Source organism: Carassius gibelio, chromosome B23, assembly GCF_023724105.1.
Source record: "Carassius gibelio isolate Cgi1373 ecotype wild population from Czech Republic chromosome B23, carGib1.2-hapl.c, whole genome shotgun sequence".
Classification (NCBI taxonomy): domain Eukaryota; kingdom Metazoa; phylum Chordata; class Actinopteri; order Cypriniformes; family Cyprinidae; genus Carassius; species Carassius gibelio.
In genome coordinates this window covers 26,984,587-27,003,837 of record NC_068418.1, presented here as the reverse complement: position 1 = coordinate 27,003,837, position 19,251 = coordinate 26,984,587, and the positions used below count along the sequence as shown (strand labels likewise).

The 19,251-nt window shown below is 39.8% G+C and overlaps 1 protein-coding gene across 2 annotated transcripts in view; it reads left to right on the top strand.

Annotated features, from left to right (window-relative positions):
* LOC128011424 (macrophage mannose receptor 1-like) overlaps positions 1–19,251 on the top strand; it is a 139,212-nt gene that overhangs the window by 35,272 nt on the left and 84,689 nt on the right. Inside the window, exons 2-5 of one of the 2 annotated variants that reach the window (XM_052593792.1) lie at positions 9,421–9,459; positions 9,797–10,162; positions 14,279–14,629; positions 15,404–16,957. In XM_052593792.1, coding sequence (XP_052449752.1) covers positions 9,423–9,459; positions 9,797–10,162; positions 14,279–14,629; positions 15,404–15,759 — 1,110 coding nt within the window. In that variant the 5' untranslated portion in view covers positions 9,421–9,422 and the 3' untranslated portion in view covers positions 15,760–16,957. Of the gene's footprint in view, positions 1–9,420; positions 9,460–9,796; positions 10,163–14,278; positions 14,630–15,403; positions 16,958–19,251 lie in introns of those variants that run through there. The other variant, XM_052593791.1, reaches the window with a different exon arrangement.

Here is a 19,251-nt window from a genome sequence, read left to right as displayed (position 1 = left end):
TAGAGACCTGCAGAATACGGACGTTTCGGTCTTGCTAATATAAAATGTTAGAGTAGATTCTAACTTAAAGGGTTAGTTTGGAGTTTGGACTACTTTGGAGATGTTTTATTACCTTTCTGGACATGGACAGTATACTGTGCACACAGTTTCAATGGAGGGACTGAGAGCTCTCGGACTAAATCTAAAACTTACACTTAAACTGTGTTCTGAAAATGAATGGAGGTCTTACGGGTTTGGAACGACATGAGGGTGAGTTATTAATGACATAATTTTCATTTTTCGGTGAACTAACCCTTTAATCACCTCTGATTGGCCATTGAGTTCCAGAGATCAACAGCTGAGTCTATGATTGGCTACATTGCGCAACCCTTTAAATACGTCTTATAAATAGAAACTATGTCAATGTCACAAGTCGGTCAGGCTCATCACAACGCACTCCCTCACCTAAATATTAATCACCATTTACATTTACATTTAATAATTTAGCAGACACTTTTATCCAAAGCGACTTACAAATGAGAACAATAGAACAATAGAAGCAGTCAGGTCAACAAGAGAACAACAACAGTATACAAGTGCCATGACAAATCTCAGTTAGTCTAGTACAGAACACATAGCCAGGTTTTTTTTTTTTTTTTATAAATGAAAAGACAATAAAAGAAGGAAAAGTGCTAGTATTAGTTGGTTAAGTGCTGGCGGAAAAGATGAGTCTTTAGATGTTCCTTGAAAATGAGTAAAGACTCAGCTGGAGGAGGTCATTCCACCATCCGGGCACAGTCCAGGAAAAGGTCAGTGAGAGTGATTTTGAACTTCTTTTGGCATGGCACCACAAGGCGTCATTCACTTGCAGAGCAATGTGGTCTGTGAAGCTTAACTGATGATCCATCACAACTCTTAGGATTCTGGCTGTCCTCAAAAGAGTAATGTTTGAAGAACCCAGCTGTATAGAGAAGTTGTGATTAAGCAATTGGTTAGCTGGAATCACCAGGAGTTCTGTCTTCATAAGGTTAAGCTGAAGGTGATGGTCACTCATCCAGCTAGAAATGTCACTCAGACAGGCTGAAATGCGAGCAGCTACCGTCGGGTCATCTGGCTGGAATGAGAAGTAGAGTTGGGTGTCATCAGCATAGCAGTGATAAGAAAAGCCATGCTTCTGAATGACAGATCCTAATGACGTCATGTAGATGGAGAAGCGGTCCAAGTACTGAGCCTTGAGGAACCCCAGTAGCAAGGTGTTGTGACTTAGAAACATCACCCCTCCAAGACACACTGAAGGATCTGTCAGAGAGGTAGGACTTAACCCACAGGAGTGCGGTTACAGAGATGCCCATCTTTCTGAGGCTGGGCAGGAGAATCTGGTGATTAACGGTGTCAAAAGCAGCAGACTGGTCCAGCAAGATGAGTACTGAGGATTTTGAAGCTGCTCTTGCTAGTCGCAGGGCTTCAGTAACCGAGAGCAGAACAGTCTCAGTTGAGTGGCCATTTTTGTAGCCAGATTGGTTGCTGTCTAGGAGGTTGTTCTGTACAAGGAACATAGAGAGCTGGTTGAACACAGCTCGCTCAAGTGTCTTTGCAATGAATGGAAGAAGGGATTCCGGTCTGTAGTTTTCAAGAAGTGCTGGATTTACAGATGGTTTCTTGAGCAGTGGGCTTACCCGAGCCTGCTTGAATGCTGAGGGAAATGTTCCAGAGTGAAGAGAGCTGATAACGTGAGTAAGCGAAGGTATGACTGAAGAAGAGATTGCTTGAAGGAGGTGAGTCGGGATCGGATTAATTGGACAAGTAGTAGGATGATTGGACAGGAGAAGTTTGGAAACGTCCATCTCTGAGAGTGGGGAGAAGGAGGAGAAAGAGCGTGTGTCGGTCATTGTGAAGTTGTCCTCAGTCTGCTGTGTGGAGAATTGGTCACTGATGGTTCTTGTCTTATTTGTGAAGAAAACTGCAAAGTCGTCCACTGAAAGAGTAGACTCACCTGTTCACCAACACATGTTCACCATCCAATCACCAATCTTCCCCAGCACTATTGTGGCGAGTGGGGCGGGGCCGAGAGGCGTGGGAACGAGGAGTGAGGCCAGGTGTAGTGATTGGAGATGAGCTGCACCTGCGCCCCACCGCTGGTATCGAGTCCCACGTAGGAGATGGAAGGATATAAAACTGGAGCGACTATAGTGAAGGACGAGAGAGGACCAGGCCTGGGACATTATTTTATGTTTTGGCTTTTATCTGTTTTGTGTTTATTTTTGGCATTAAAGTCTTTATTTGATTGTGCGCCGGTTCCCGCCTCCTTCTTCCGGATGAATATGGAGTTTATTATTATTACTGTGGTGCCGAAGCCCGGGAGAAGGAGGGACGTGCTGCTGAAGATCCCTCGCCGCTGTGGTGAATCCGCGGTGCCCTCGAGCTGGTGAGGTATGTGCCGCCATGGACGCTCGAGGCGGTGGGCTGGAGCGAATTGCCGGGGACGGGCGAGCGAGGAGATCACCCAGCTGTTGGAGGGCCGAGCAGCAGTGCGTCTGGGAACCGGAATTTTTTTTTTTTCTCTCTCCCCTCTCTCGTCCCTGTCGCTCCTCCTTCCATCTCCTTTTCTCTCGCCTCGTCTGTCCTACCCCCAGGTTCCTGCAGGTCCCCGTGAGCGGTCCCCCCCGGAGGGAAGGGGGGGGGGGGTAGTGCGCAGTCTCGAGGGTACCCCCCGGCCTGCGAGGGGTGATGGGGGTATGTGGTGAGTGGGGTGGGGCCGAGAGGCGTAGGAACGAGGAGTGAGACCAGGTGTATTGATTGGAGATGAGCTGCACCTGCGCCACACCGCTGGTATCGAGTCCCACGTAGGAGATGGAAGGATATAAAACTGGAGTGACTATAGTGAAGGATGAGAGAGGACCAGGCCTGGGACGTTATTTTATGTTTTGGTTTTTATTTGCGCGCACCAGTCGTCCGCGAGGGGCTGGTGCGCTGTTTTGTGTTTATTTTTGGAATTATTAAAATGTTTTGATTGTGTGCCGGTTCCCGCCTCCTTCTTCCCGATGAGAACAAAGGTTATATCGTTACAACTATAAAGGCACACAACTCAGATCCTCAGTTGTCGGATCTTGTGACTATTCAGCAGAACATTCCCCTGCTAGTTACTTGAGTTGACTCCTGCTTATACTCAACTATTGTGTTTACCTTCTCTCTCAGCAATCTGCCCTCTCCATCCCGTGGCTCCAGTTACTCTCCAGTGTTACCTTGATCAGTACCTCTCCTACTCACCATCACTGAGGTGTGTGCTCATCATCCTCCACTCTGGTCACCCTCACTGACAACTCTGGTCACCCAATCCGGCAAGTGCATTAACTGTTTGCAAGGATCCTCCTTCAACCTCCATTCACTACTCATCCACTGTTATATTCTGCCTTAATGGATACAAGTATCCATTAATCCTCTGTCGCCAGTCCATTTGTTATAGTCTAGCTTGTGCATGTCATTTTAATGTTATTTTTTTGTTTTTTGCTTTCGGGCAACAGATAAATAACAATTTATATAACTCCTCTTTTAGTTTGTTTGTTTGTTTTTTTATTTAAATTATCAATTTGTGGAAAATAATTCAATTGTTAACTGTTTTCTTGGCCATGTGCTCCTGTAGCCCATCCTCCTTGTTTCCTTTCTACCACACCCTTTGTTAACCTGGTTCTACCTGTCTGGCACTTGGTCCGCTTCAGAGTCAGTGGTCTACAAGTGTCCGAGATCTGCTCTATGACGCCTTGCGTGGTCTTCTCCATCAGCCTGGTCTTGCCTCCCCCTCTGTTGCCTAAGTATTCTGCCAGTTGTTTTCTTAAGGTATCCCATTGGCCTTCCCTAGCTGTGTCTGTTTACTGTGTTCCAGTTGTGGTATCTCTTGTGGTGCACTACCCTCTTGTATCAATCCATCTTGTCAAAAGCTTGTTATCTCACACTGCAATTGGGTCCTCTTTCCTAGATCCCTGATATTATGAACCATCCAAAGTCAGGACCCAGCAGATGAGCTACAAGACCACATACTTTAACTACTGATAATGTTTGTGATGCGAGTGACAGCATATCTCCTATTCTAAGAAAATAATTTTAAATAATTTTTTTGTAATGATCAAAAAGCATGTGCAACGTAACAACTCTGTAGGGCAGGGGTCTCCAAACTAGATCCTGGATGGCCAATGTCCTGAAAAGTTTAGCTCCAACTGGCCTGGAAGATTAGTGTGTCTAGTGAGAGCTTGATTAGCTGGTTCAAGTGTGTATAATTATTTTGTTAAAGCTAACAGGGGCGATACACAAGATCCCAGGCCCTTTGCGGCAGTCCTGATGGGCCCCCATGCCCCCCCACCCATGAAAGTATCCAGGTTAAATAAAATATATTTCAGATTCATACTTTTCAAGGGCCCTCTCTTCCTCTTCTCTACCCCCAGTCCGACCCTGGGAGCTAAACTATAAAGGACACTGGCCCTCTAGAACAGAGTTTGGAGCTGCAAGGTCAAATTATTTTTATGTACTTTTTTTTCATTTTATTTAATTAATAACGCTGCTTTTGCTGACATTATGTCTGTTGTCAAAAATGTATATGACTGATGCCTTGGCACAGTGCAAAGACACGCAAAGCTCGGGATATGACAAATGCGCGCAGTTAAGGATAGAAGGCATACGTTTGGCTCTACTGGGCATGCGCACATAAATACAGCGAAATTTTTGTCATACTGTACAGGGCTTGCATAGACTACTCAGTGTTGTAGGAAACAATCAACTACTCCAGCATGCATTAACCATTATGCATACAAAGTGTTTGCAAGCTGTGGAGCTGTTAATATATGACCTTATCTATGTTGCTTGTAAAAATAAAATATGTAATGTAATAATTAGGGTTGTGCCTGAAGCCGAACACCTTATTCGGAATGGCAAGTATAATGGCTTAAAAAACGAATAACGGACAAGGAAAAATTCTGCCCGAACACTCGGCTGAAGCTGACACAGTCTGGTGTTTGCTAGATAACAGGTGAGCCAGGGGATCAGCACCAGAAGTGAATGAATGTTTACTTTATGAGTGAAAAGAGCGCAAATCAAACACCGCATTGTTGTCGCTTCTCTGTGCATCTCTCAGAAATCAGAGCGTTGCGTAAGTAATTTTACCTATAATAATACATCATTCATGTTATAGTATTTGTATTTATTTAAAAGTCAATGATTTAAAGCTTAGGCTACGATGTGAAACGAATGAATGGAATAAGTGTAACCCCTCTCACCCCGGGTATCTGACGCTCCTCGCACTCGCTCCGAGCGGGGCTCGAACCTGGGTCTTCCGGCATGGGAGGCGGACGCACTAACAAGGAGGCTAAATGGCTACAGCCACTAGCGTCTGTCACTAGTGCGTCTCTTGAGATCGGGGAGTGAGGTTTACCTGCACAGCACTACTCGCTGGCCTCCGTTACACTCACCCCCCTAAACCTCACTCCCATCCGGGTCACGGCACCAATGTAACCCCTCTCACCCGGGTCCTCTCTTACGCTCCTCGCACTCGCTCCGAGCGGGGCTCGAACCCGGGTCTTCCGGCATGGGAGGCGGACGCACTAACAAGGAGGCTAAATGGAGGCTAAACAAGGAGGTTACACCCCTGGTTGTCCAAACATAATCCACCAGTGGAATGGGGTTCTAACACTGTCACATTGTGGAGTGAAAGATGTCATGAGTCTTGTCTGGTTTCTGCTTGTTCTGTTGTCCCTGTTTCTGTCTTTCAGAAGGAGAACATGGTTTTGCCAAACGTGCCTGTTGAGTATCTGGACCTGAAGGAGGTGTTCAGTAAGTCCTGTGCTGCTTCTCTCCCTCCGCATCGTCCCTACGACTGTGCCATAGACTTATTGTCAGGTAAGTCTCCGCCTAAGGGCAAGTTATACTCTCTTTCTATTCCTGAGATGGAGGCCATGGAGAAATACATTTCTGATTCCTTAGCCTCTGGGTTCATCCGTCCTTCCTCTTCTCCAGTGGGGGCGGGGTTCTTTTTTGTGGGTAAGAAGGATGGTACCGAGAGCTGAACAACATTACTATTAAGAATATTTATCCTTTACCACTCATGTCTTCAGCTTTCGAGAGGTTGCAGGGAGCATCCATATTCACAAAATTGGATTTACGTAATGCTTATCATTTGGTTCGCATCAGGTAGGGGGATGAATGGAAAACCGCCTTTAATACCCCTAGAGGGCACCTTGAGTACTTGGTGATGCCGTTCGGGCTCTCCAACTCGCCCGGGGTTTTCCAAGCACTCGTTAATGACGTGTTGAGAGATATGGTAGATCAGTTTATATATGTTACCTGGATGACATACTGATTTTTTCTTAATCTCTCCAGGAACACGTTCAACACATCAGACGAGTGCTCCAGAGGTTACTTGAGAATGGGCTTTCTGTCAAGGCGGAGAAATGCGTATTCCATGCACAGTCTGTTCCCTTCCTAGGGTATATCATCTCGTCCGACGGAATATGTATGGACCCTGACAAGGTCAGAGCTGTGATAGATTGGCCATCTACAGATTCCCATAAGGCCCTACAGCGGCTTCTGGGGTTCGCCAATTTCTATCGACGTTTCATACGTAATTTCAGCCAACTAGTTTCACCTCTGACAGCCTTGACCTCTCCCAGTACTCCGTTCAGGTAGAATACATTAGAACTGCCAGAAGACTCAATTCCAGGCAGGTTCGGTGGGCACTTTTTTTCGGTCGTTTTGAATTTACCCTATCGTACCGCCCGGGTTCCAAAAATGTCAAACCTGATTCTTTGTCACGTCTTATTGATCCCTCCGCCCGTCCGGTGACTCCCGAGTGTATTTGCCTGAGAAATTAGTGGTCTCAGCACTCGTATGGGAGTACAAGTCGAAGGTCAAGATGGCCTTACAAGGGGTAACGCCTCCGTCCGGTTGCCCACCGAACCGTTTATTCGTGCCGGAGGAGTTAAGGTCCGAGGTTGTTCAGTGGGGTCATAGTTCTAATGTGGCTTATCACCCAGGGATAAGTAGAACTAATGGGTTGGTTAGACAACGATTCTGGTGGCCATGTATGGCTCGCGATGTCCGCGATTTTGTTTTGGCTTGCTCAGTTTGGGCCAGTGGTAAGTCATCTAACCGACCTCCTGATGGGCTCCTTCAACCGCTGTCTGTCCTTTTTGAGAGTGAGCTATTCCTTTGAGTTTATATTGAAAACAAGAAAATATGTTGTTTTGCTGTTGTTTTAATCATAAGCTCACTTCATTTTGATCCACTTATCAGAAAACAAGACTAATAAAATGACGTTGTATCTTTTTGCATCATTTGCATCTCCAGTAAATATATCTTGACTTCAGAAAGTTTTTACTGGAAAACAAAACAAAATATGGCTGCTTAACAGCATGTTTGTGGTGTGACATCATCTTACTGGAAAGATATTAGATGCAGATCTCTGGAATACTCTCCGACCATAAAAGATGGCAATATACTGTATTTTTGACGGTGATGTGATATGAATTTCTGTCTCATATTTGCATGTTAAACACACTGCAACCAAATCTGAATCTGAATATTACCATGATAACGTAGTAACAAACAATGTGACAACACAGCAGAGAATGTGTATCAATTCAGATCAAACTATGCACCACACACGTCTAATATATTACACTTTGGTTGAAGTTTGATTATATACATACACACATTACATATATAAAATTATATTTAAGTTTACATTTACTTTATTTCAGATGCCTGCAACTGAAGAAAAATAAGCTTTTTATGGTTTTACTTTTAATAGCTCTGTTTCCAACCAGATTTTGACCAGAATCACTCAACAATAATAAAAAAGACAAAACACAAGAGGCAAAACTCTTACTGTTTTTCTGCTGATTTTGTATTTTACATGGAAGTGCTCCTGGTTTTCTGGTTAGATTTCCTTGAATATTTTAGGTTTTATTTCCTTGAATAACAACGCACACATTCAAATTCTTTCCCGTATTTGATTATTCATCCCTAAAGGACACTGAGACATTCATAACTATCAGCTGCATAAATATATAAATAAAAATATGTAAATTAAAATGAAAAAAGTTAAAATAAGATAAACAGAAGAAATGAGTACAGGAATAATACTAGTATTCCTTATACAATTACTCAAAATAATAATAAAAAAAAAATGCGTTCTTTCAGACATCAGAATTCTCATCGAAGTATTGAATTTATCTCAGATGTTTCCCTGGAGAAATTAAAAAAGGATACAAACGAGTCAACAATCCAGTCAAGAACTGTACAATGAATTTGGAGCTGAAGTACAAACATCTGAAAGCAGGAAACCCTCAGTAAAAGTGTTTCGTTTCTCACTATTATTCATTTCTCTATTATAAAAGAAGGAAACAAACCTGAACAGAGTAATAAACATGTCACAGAAAGGAGTGAAGAAGGGAGGGAACCAAAGATGGGAGGAGCAGAAAGAGAGAGAATCGGTGATATCAGTCTGTTCTGATAAAAGAAGAAACACAAACACACCTGAAACACAACATCTACAGGTAAGAGACTCTGAGTTATAACTTTACATTGATCATAATAGGATTGATTTATCAGTGTTTATATCACATTATATTAAACTGATCACTGTTAAACTAGTGAATGTGTGGAGTTTCCTCATTTTATCTGTTGCTATCTGGGTTTTTATAGAGACAAATTACAGAGAAAAACCTTCACAAGTGTTTCCTAAATGTATTTTTGTACTATATTTATTAATGAAACAAATTATACTCTATTACATGAGCAAAACCTACTTACAACTGCAATGCAATACCAGATCATAATGTCTGTGTGAATTTAACAGCAGAAATGTGCAGCATAAAACAATACACTGTAAAAACTGATCATATTTCTTTCTAGTAAAACATTAAAAAGCATAGAGTAACAATCTGATAACTGCATCATACTGTATATAACTGCTAGAAATGTAATTTTATAGTCCTTTGTGTCATTGTTTCATTCATATAGTGAATTCATTATGTGGGTTTCTATTTTTAACTATATCACAATCTGTGTATTTAAGGTTGTCAGTGTTTTAATGATTTTACTGTTTCAGCAGGTTGGTATATTTGGATTATATCAGTGAGTGAAATATGTTCACAAATAATGTACAGTAAAATGTTTTACTGTGGATGCAACTTAAATCTGGAAACCTAAAATATTTCTGCTGTATTTTTTACTTTTACACAGCTGCCTTTACTGTAAGTTTGATGTATTTTCAGTGTATTTTCACACTGAATCGTGACACACATCAGCTTCAGGAGCTTCATGTGTGTATTTATGACTGATGTAGAATCTAATAAGCAATGATAAAGCAGAAATGACATGATCTGATGTTCTGGATCTGGTCAGATGTTCAGCGTCCGCATCATTTATTGAGACTGATTTCTGTTTTTCCCTCAGAAATGGAGAGAATCACACTGATGTCTGTTCTGCTCACAGGTGAGTGCTTGACTAGTACTAGTGCTGATAGTTAGTGTTAGTGCTGTCACAACTAAAAGAGATCTGAGCCAACTTTCAAGTTCAAGTCGATCCAAAGAATTCAGTTTGGTCACTGAAAATCAAATCTCTGGAAATGCAGCACATTCATGTGTTCATCTTTAAAGTGCACTCAGTGTTCTTCCTCTAGAGCTCCACAGTCTCACCAAATCCTGTAGAAACACTGAACGTACGACAGCACCATTCAGAGCACTTTATCAAACACATACTGAAACTCTGAGCTCTTGAAATACAGTGTGGATATAATGAGTGAGATCTGTGTGAATGTGTCTCTCCTCAGTCGTGGTCAGTTCGTCTCTGCGTCAGTATCACTTTGTGAATCAGAAGAAGAACTGGACTGAAGCTCAGAGATACTGCAGAGATAACTACACAGATCTGGTGTCTATCAATGACATGAATGAACAGAATGACACAAATCAGCTCCTACAGAGAGTGAACATCAGTGCTGACCGTGTCTGGATTGGGCTGCAGGACGCATGGGTTTGGTCTCTGAAAAACTCTGACTTCTACAGAGGAGATGAGTCTCAGTTTAGGAAGTGGGGACCAGATCAACCAAATGGAGATGGAGACTGTGTTTATATGAAGAGTGATGGACAATGGCATGATGTAGACTGTAGTACAACAAGACATTTCATCTGCTATAATGGTGAGTTCAGCTGTATGTTTCATATCTGATGAACTTTGCACTATTAATGAACCAAACTGACACTAGTATCTTCTTTAAAGCTGCTTATAGCTGAATTGAACTGGTTTCTGAGTAATTCATGAACTTTGCAACACTGAGGGCCCTATCTTGCACCCAGCGCAATTGACTTTGTACACCGACGCATGTGTCATTCCTATTTTGCACCCGCGCAAAGCGCGCTTTTCCCTCCACAGAAGCACGTCGCTAAACTAGTGAATGAACTTGCGCTCCCTGGGCGGTTCAGCGCAAAAAAGGAGGCGTGTTCCGGCGCAAACTATCCCTGGTGCTATTTTGCTGTTCCATTAAACAATTGCGCCACTGACCAGAAAAAACCTAGTCTAAAGTCAGTGGCGCGTGGCGCGTTGTTCATTATGCTATTTTAAGGGCGCATGCTTGACCATAATGTATAGCGTGCACAACGCGCATACACTTTGCTCATGTAATCTACACAGATGCAACAGTTATTTTTGCAAATCATAAATTGTTACACTAAAAAAATATTAACACATGAGATGACGGAAATCATTGTGGTGTGCCAAAAAGATGTGAAAAAATAGGCATAAATCTAGCTTACAAATTATTCAGGCTAATTGTAGTAAGTAAGGATCAGACCTGTTGGCCAAATAGTGGCAAGACATATGTGTATATAAGGACATCTGACAAATTGTGGCTATTTCCTCCCACGCCTGTTTAACCGACGCTATTTTGGGTGGGTTTCTCCCATCCCCATACAACACAACTTCTCTGTCTTTCACTGCTCTTACAAGAACATCATTCTCCTCGGCTGTGAACCGCTCCTGGCGTGCGCCTGGTAAATTACGCCATAATAATAGCAATCCATAATGGAACTTGCGCACCTGCTTTTAAAGGGAATGTTGGATGAAGTTCTGATTGGTTTATTTCACGTAACGCCCAAACCACACCTATGAAGCTACTTCAGACCAACCCATTTTAGATTTGCGCCGGGCGCAAGAACCATTTATCCCGCCGGGAAAATAGCAACAGCGCCGAAACCCGCCCACAAAGTTACTTGCGCTTCGCGCTTTGACACTTGCATTTCAGATCGTTAAAATAGGGCCCTGAAACTTATTTTATTTTGAATGCTAAAGAAATAAATGTGACTTAATTATGTGATTAAAACAGAAATGTTTTAAAATATTTGATACTTGAACAGTGGTGTCAAAAGTACTGGCATTCATTACTCAAGTAGAAGTATAGATACTAGGGTTTAAAAAGACTTGAAGTGAAGTGAAGTGACATTCAGCCAAGTATGGTGACCCATACTCAGAATTTGTGCTCTGCATTTAACCCATCCGAAATGCACACACACAGAGCAGTGAACAAACACTGTGAGCACACACCCAGAGCAGTGGGCAGCCATTTATGCTGCGGCGCCCGGGGAGCAGTTGGGGGTTCGATGCCTTGCTCAAGGGCACCTAAGTCATGGTATTGAAGGTGGAGAGAGAGCTGTTCATGCACTCCCCCCACCCACAATTCCGTCCGGCCCGAGACTAGAACCCACAACCCTTCGATTGGGAGTCCAACCCTCTAACCATTAGGCCACGACTTCCCCCCTTTAGTAGAAGTTGAAGTATCAACTCAAGCTTTTTACTCAAGTAAAAGTGTAAAAGTACTGGTTTAAAAAACTACTTAAAGTATAAAAGTAAAAGTAATGTAAGGGGAAAAAAATGCCATTAAGAACAAAAGCTTAGGCCGCACCACAGGGGCCTATTGTGTACTACCCCACCTCCTCAAAAAACATTTTTCTAAAGGCCATAGGCCATAATGACTATAATGTTCATGTTGAAAAATTTGGGATGCACTAGGCTTCCTGTTTCAGCCGCATATATAAAAATACAAAAATGGTGTGCACATCCCAAACATCCAATTAGGACACAGGTGCAAGACAACTAAATGATATAGACAAATAAAGAAGTGAAGTCTGAACACTGAAAACTACTGCTCCAGAGGAATTTAATCAAGCAACGTTTCGACCTTCAGGTCTTCCTCAGCCGCATATATACCCATTTAAAATGAACGCACTTTAGTACAATGCAAATACATAAAAGGACTAGAGATATGATGACTAGTTGCCAATAAGTATTGTTATAGTGCAAAAAGTCAAACTTCAGAGGCTTGTCATCAATAACTTTTAATGGAATGTTTATGTACATCCAAGCTTAGCTGCAGGAATCTGCGAGGGCAATGGACAAGAACATTGGTGCAGCCTTAGTAACAATTACACTTGTATGGTGGTCTATTTACAGTAAACATTATAGTGCTGTCAAAATGAATGATTAATCCAAGTGATTGATCAAAAACTAAAACTGAAAAAGAAATCATAATCCTGATACTTTCTTGATTGATAGCTTCTTGTATTTGGTACATACGTCTGCTATGTCCAGTGTTCATGGGGTAACGAGTTACAAAGTTGGTATAGCCTACTTATCACAACATTGTCAATCGCATCGTCAATCGAAAAAGCTAATTTATTAAAACGTCTCGCTATCGAACTACGTACAGTAGCTTAATTTGTGGAGGACGAAGAAAAAGCACTCATTTGGTAAATGAGCCAGTGAGAAATAATAACTTTTAAGTAGGGTCCAGTGCCTTTTCAATACTTTTAAAATGGTACCGGCTCCTAAACGGTGCCTGAACCGATACTTTAAAAAAAAGAACCACAAAAAAACTATGGATAACTTTAAAGAACATTACAAATATTTAAAATAAATCCATAGCTTGTTGTGCAAGTTGTGCTTCCCTTAATCTAAGGCTAATAAATGTATTTCACAATCTGGGTCATTATTTAATACAAAAGCACACATAATGTTTCTACTGTATCTCTGTCACTCACTCTGATATAAAAGTTAACATGAGTGCTGTCTGTCACTGTTTTAAATCAGTTCTGTGAATTACTGTATGGTCATTCTTTATAAAGTAGCAACAATGTCGTTTTTAAAATACAGTACTGTGCAAAAGTCTTATGGAAAAATTAGTATTTTCTCCCCAAAAAGGGTTTTAAGCCAGTTATTTATATCTTTTGCTATAGTGTGTCAGTAGGAAATATCAGTTTGCCATTAATTTTAATAATAATCTATTGCGATTTTGAATGCACAAGCAGTCTGACAACGGCAAAATTAATGTTTGGAAATGTAAACTGATATTTTATACTGACAAACTACAGCAAAATATATAAATAACTGTCCGAACACCATTCTTTTAAGTGAAAATACTAAAGTGTCTAAGACTTTTGCACAGTAGTGTATGTATAAAGTACGTATGATTAAATTAAGTATATTTAAGTAAGTGTAATTAAAGTATGTGTTCGTTCATATGTGTTAAGGGCTAGATTTTCGCTGGAGGAAACGGCTGTGGTGTGATGAGCGAAAACTTTACAGATGAGAAACCGACTGCTATCTCGTGACTTTTTGTAAACTGTATTTATGACAAAGAACTGGACAGATATGGATATTCTAACAATCTATCGATAATCACATACCTTGTGTCCTCCGTTTGTTTAAGTGCGCATGCGTTGCTCAGTTCGCGGTCTGCGCCTCTGCGGATTGAAGAGCGCGCTGAAAGACGGAAGGAGACCGGTCTGACGCTGGTTTCATGTGAAATTAAAGCGGACTGACTCTGAGGCGATCGGATACCGGTTCCATACCCAACCCTACTTTTAAGAAATATATCTTTTGATAAACGAACCCAAAACTTATCTGGATAGGTTTTTTTTTTTTTTTTTTGAATGATGACAAGCCGGAATGAAAACAAGCCGAAATGAAATAGCAGTAACGAAGCTATTTTTAAAATGTAAGGAGTAGAAAGTACAGATACTTGCCTCAAAATGTAAGGAGTAGAAGTAAAAAGTCGGCTGAAAAATAATCACTCAAGTAAAGTATAGATACCCCAAATTTCTACTTAAGTACAGTAACGAAGTATTTGTGCTTCGTTACTTGACACCTCTGTACTTGAATAATGAACCACAATTGGAGTTTTTTTTTTCTTGGTAAATGAGAGGAGAAAGAACATGTATTTTATTATTTAAATAAATATCAGATTTCTCTTTCTCTTTTAAAGGCAGCAGTAAAGGATTCGTCCCTGTACAGGAGAAAAAGAACTGGATTGAAGCTCAGAATTACTGCAGAGAGAATCACACAGATCTGGCCAGTGTGAGGAATGAGACGGAGAATAATCAGATAAAGAAAATCATAAACCAGAACCTAACTTCACCTAAAGAAGCCTGGATCGGTTTGTACAGATTCTGGGTTTGGTCAGACAACAGCAACTTCATATTCAATCTCTGGAAGAGTGGTGAACCCAATGAAAGAGCTACAAATTACAGCATCTGTGCATCAACTGGTATCAGTGGTGAAGGAGGATGGACAGACGAGCGTTGTTCAGTTCAGCATCTCTTTGTGTGTTATGATGGTGAGTAGATCAATCATCTGAGCTGCTGAACATCTACTTGTTAAACTACAGAAACTCTCTCATCATTACAGTGTGACTGAACTATTCCTTTAACCAGCAATTCCCAGAGTTTCTGTCAGTGAAAGTATTTCTTGAAGTCTTTAAATTAATGTTTCAATAATTTGACAAAACATTCACACATTTATGGTTCTCTGATGTCATTTATTATCACAAGACATGCAGCTAAACAAATAAAATAACTCTTGTTATAAACATTAAAACAAATATTACTGTTGTTAATCTACTGCCATGTAAGTGACAATACTAATATTGATGATTTAAATACTTCAGTTTCAAACTTTTAAATCCAAAGGCTTTTGATTTGGTGAATATTAGTGGAGAGCTGTAAATTACTGTCCACAAAAAAAATGGTAAATGATGTAAACTGGGTTTACACACATTGGTTTCTCAAATGCTCATTAAACTCAGTGTTAATGTGAAGCAGTATTTAATGTGAATGTAGACGCTGAAAGCACTGTTTCAGAAGCTGCTCGTGTGTAAATGAACACAGTGCCACGCTTCACTCTGAAACACAACACATCAGACTTTGATTTGATTATCACACTAAAGCTATATCATGATTTCAGATTCATTTTGATTAACTGTGCAGCCTCATTTAAATACATACATTTTTCATTAATTATTTAGTTTCCATAAACTCAGGAAGTCTGTTTAACTCAACACTCTTCATATGAGTTCCTGTGTTTAAATGCTTCACTTTCTGTTTGTTTCCAGTTAAACTGGTTCTGATCCGAGAGAATAAGACGTGGTCTGAAGCTCTGAGATACTGCAGAAATATGAGCATGGACCTGGTGTCGGTGGATTCGGAGCAGATGCAGCAGCGGGTGATGAATGTGACCTCGAGCGCTCTCTCTGATCACGTGTGGCTGGGTCTGCGTCACTCCTGCACAGTGGGGATCTGGTTCTGGGTCAACGGTCAGACCGTGTGCTATGATCAGTGGGCTTCTGGTTATGACAGTGGACCGGACGAATGTCATAAGACGGTCATATCCGGAGTCATTCGAAAGAATGATACTCGCTGGATCAGCCGCCCTGAAACTGATAGATACAACTTCATCTGCATCAAGTGAGTGCTGGAGACTCACTGCTTACATCTGATCCAGATTACAAATATTCTGTACTTTTAATTAGATCGCACTACATTTTAATATGCCTATAAATAGAGGACCGTTAATTTCTTATGGATTACATGTTCACACAATACCAGTAAAATATTCACTTAATTATAAAGTAATTACAAAGTACTCAGAAAACATTACTTAAAACGTGAAATCTAATGGATTGTTACTAAATAAAATGTTCATTATGTACTTTATAACCAGTAACAGACTTAATAATATAATATAATATAATATAATATAATATAATATAATATAATATAATATAATATAATATAATATAATATAATATACCCACTGTGAATCATATAACAGATTATGAAAATTCAATAAAGCCAATAGGACTTGATTAAAAAAAATAATAATTCCAGTTTACTTGTAAAGCTCTTTTCACAATACATACCGTTTCAAAACAGCTTCACTAAAAATTAATATTTCATAGTTATGATCATGAATTTTTCTGTTATTGGACTCAGATCATCTCAATTTAGAATCTTTAATGTCTATTTGAACTTCTGTCATGTTTTTATTTGTTTAGGATCAAATAAATGATTCAGTTTCACGACTCATGAGGTGATGGAGACAACAATTTACTGTGTTTTCTTTCATTTGACTTTATTATTATTTTTGTATAGCATGTTATTTAGTACTAAGCACTTACATTTACTTTTCTGAAAATAATATGTTCAGGAAACTTCATCTAAAATGACTGCAAATATACTAATTTTAATGCATGCAACTTGATATGAGACACAAGTATCTAATCGGACACTGTGATGGAAAATATGTATGTGTCATGTTCAGTTTTGGTTTCATTTTGATAGACTTTTAGTTTTCTTCCAGTTTGTTTGGTCGTCATGGTTTTTAAGTATCTTCTTATCTGTCACTATAGTTACTGATTATGTTGTTCACCTGTGTCTCATTAATTTCCTTTATTACTGTGTATTTTTTTTAAATTCCTCTCACTTGGCATTGTAGACTATTAATATTTTTGACTCGAGTGTTATGTTCCTCTGTATAAACTCATCTACAATGAATTCATGTAAACATAATTGGATAAATGTAACAATTTTATATAATGATAATGAATGTTAATTGAGTGACTTTATGGAATATTTGCACTATATTTGAAAATCAGCTGAAGCAAATAAAGTGGTTTAAATACTGTGGCAAATACTGTACAGATTAAAGAAAAAGGAAAAAAAAGTTTTTTTCTAACTGAAATATTTCTATTACAATAAATGCATTTTTGTTTAATTATTGTAGTACAAGTTAAATTAAACACAAATTTTAAATATTGCCTTGGCAACTAGCTAAAATAGGCTTAATTTACTTTAATTTAGTTTTATTAGTTTTAATATCCCTGTTTCCAGCAATAGATTTTTAACCTGAAAATCGCTCCTGTTCTGCTGGTTTGATTGTGTTTTTACCATCATCATTATTTTAGAATATTACATAATTCATATTATTATAGATGGGGTAATTAGTGGTTGTCTGAAAGAACGAATGAAACACATTTGTCTATGTTTCACTCCATATCTAATTGCACTCGTGGAAAGTGCTTGAGAAACAGTGTCTCTTCTGCGGCTTGCTACACTTTCACCTCATTTTTTCAACTCATCCACACTACATGATTTAACTGATTTATATGTAAAAATGGCGACAGCGAACCCCATCAAAAGAAATAATCATTTTTAAGATGATTGTTTTCATGCCCACTGGCCAAAGAAAAAAAAAAGGCAAGGGGGCCCAATGCAGCTTGTGTATTTTTGTGTATACGGAGGATCGACTCTGGTAATCAGTATTCAATTCACTTATATCTATGTATGGTAGGTTACAGGCCCGGACTGGCCATCGGCTGATTTTGCCCGCTGCCCAGTTGTAGTTTTTTTGTTATTTATAATAATATTTTATATTATTGCCTGCCCCGTGTGATCATTGCCGAGGGTGACATTCAATAATAAATTGATGATAAATAATTAAAGAGCCAGTAAGATGAAAATTCTAAGCTTCCTATCACTGTTTATAAGTCCTGTACATTAGGTTTAAATCCATCCAAGGTTAAAAAAAACATTGTCATTTTGTCAAAATATCATTTTAAAATGACCTCAATTCTCAGAGATCCCCAAACGGTTCGCGCGAAGCTGTTCAAAAGATTCAGTTTCCTTAAACCCCACCTTTCGGGAGCATACTATGCTCTGATTGGTCAACTAACATAGTCAGTTTTGATTGGTTGTTCCGCACACACCTCCACTGTAAACTATGCGTTAGCCTCTGTTTGGGGTGAATTATGTCTTATTCCTCTCACCGCGAAGCAAACAGTAAAATAAAAAACTTGAACAGTCTCGCTGCTTTTTCTTCTGTGTGGTTTGTATTCAAGCCGCACGCTTCAGTTTGAATCTGAATAGAGCGTTCAGCACGGGGGCGTGGTCACATTAGATATAATGAAGGGGGATGTGAAAAACATACATCGCGTTGTTTTCATATGGATTACTTTATCACAGAATATCTGTTTTCGCAGCACTTGTTTAGTTTTAAAGTACACATGTCAATCTTTCTATAGATATCTCTCTCATGTCTCTTCGTTGAGTATTCACAGAGTTACACTACATTTTAATGACGTGTTTGTACATGACGATCAGCGCAGACAGGCTGCAGACAGCACACATACTGATAAGACGCTCGGGAGAAAACAGACACATAACTTCATAATCATACTTCGCGTTGTGATTCGGAGATGCTCGTTGTTCTAAATAAAGTTGGTAATAAACCCTCTTTTATGGCCAAATGCTTTGAAAATCCCACCTTGTACTCACCGAGATTAGAAAAGCAGTCATCAGTGAAATGTTGTGAACACAACAAAAGGGATTTGTTGTACTGCTCTGGTTTTGTGCTAAAAATGAATTTTAGCCATTGGTTCTTCTGATCTTCATTCTTTGGCAGTGAAAATAAAACAAACTTGCCTTTACAATTAAAAACACACTGTCTCCACGACATGAGGACTGCCTACCTTTACCTACGGATCGCTGCATTTCCTAGAGATTTATGCTCATTTGAAATAGGATGGCCTACAAAGTATGGCATTTGTTTGAATCATTATTAAGAGAGCGATATTGAATGTGGATGTGTTGTACCTGTTTAAATTATTCTCTAACCCAAAAATATCCAGTTTAGAAGGAACGAACTAATTCCTTGAGAACTATAACTTCCCGCTCATGGTCATTGCCATCATCATAGCCTTCACATTATTTCTGATTTTAATAATTTATCTGTATCAAGCTAAATGTGTTTATTGCGAATTCTTGCTAAATATGCAGTTTTATAACTGTCCATTCACATGAACTGTAGTCGTGGTGGAGCGAGTGAAAATCACGATGCTCCGACTTTAAAAAAATCTGCTCCTTGCTCCAGTTAAAATCACCCCCCTTCACTCCACACTCTGCT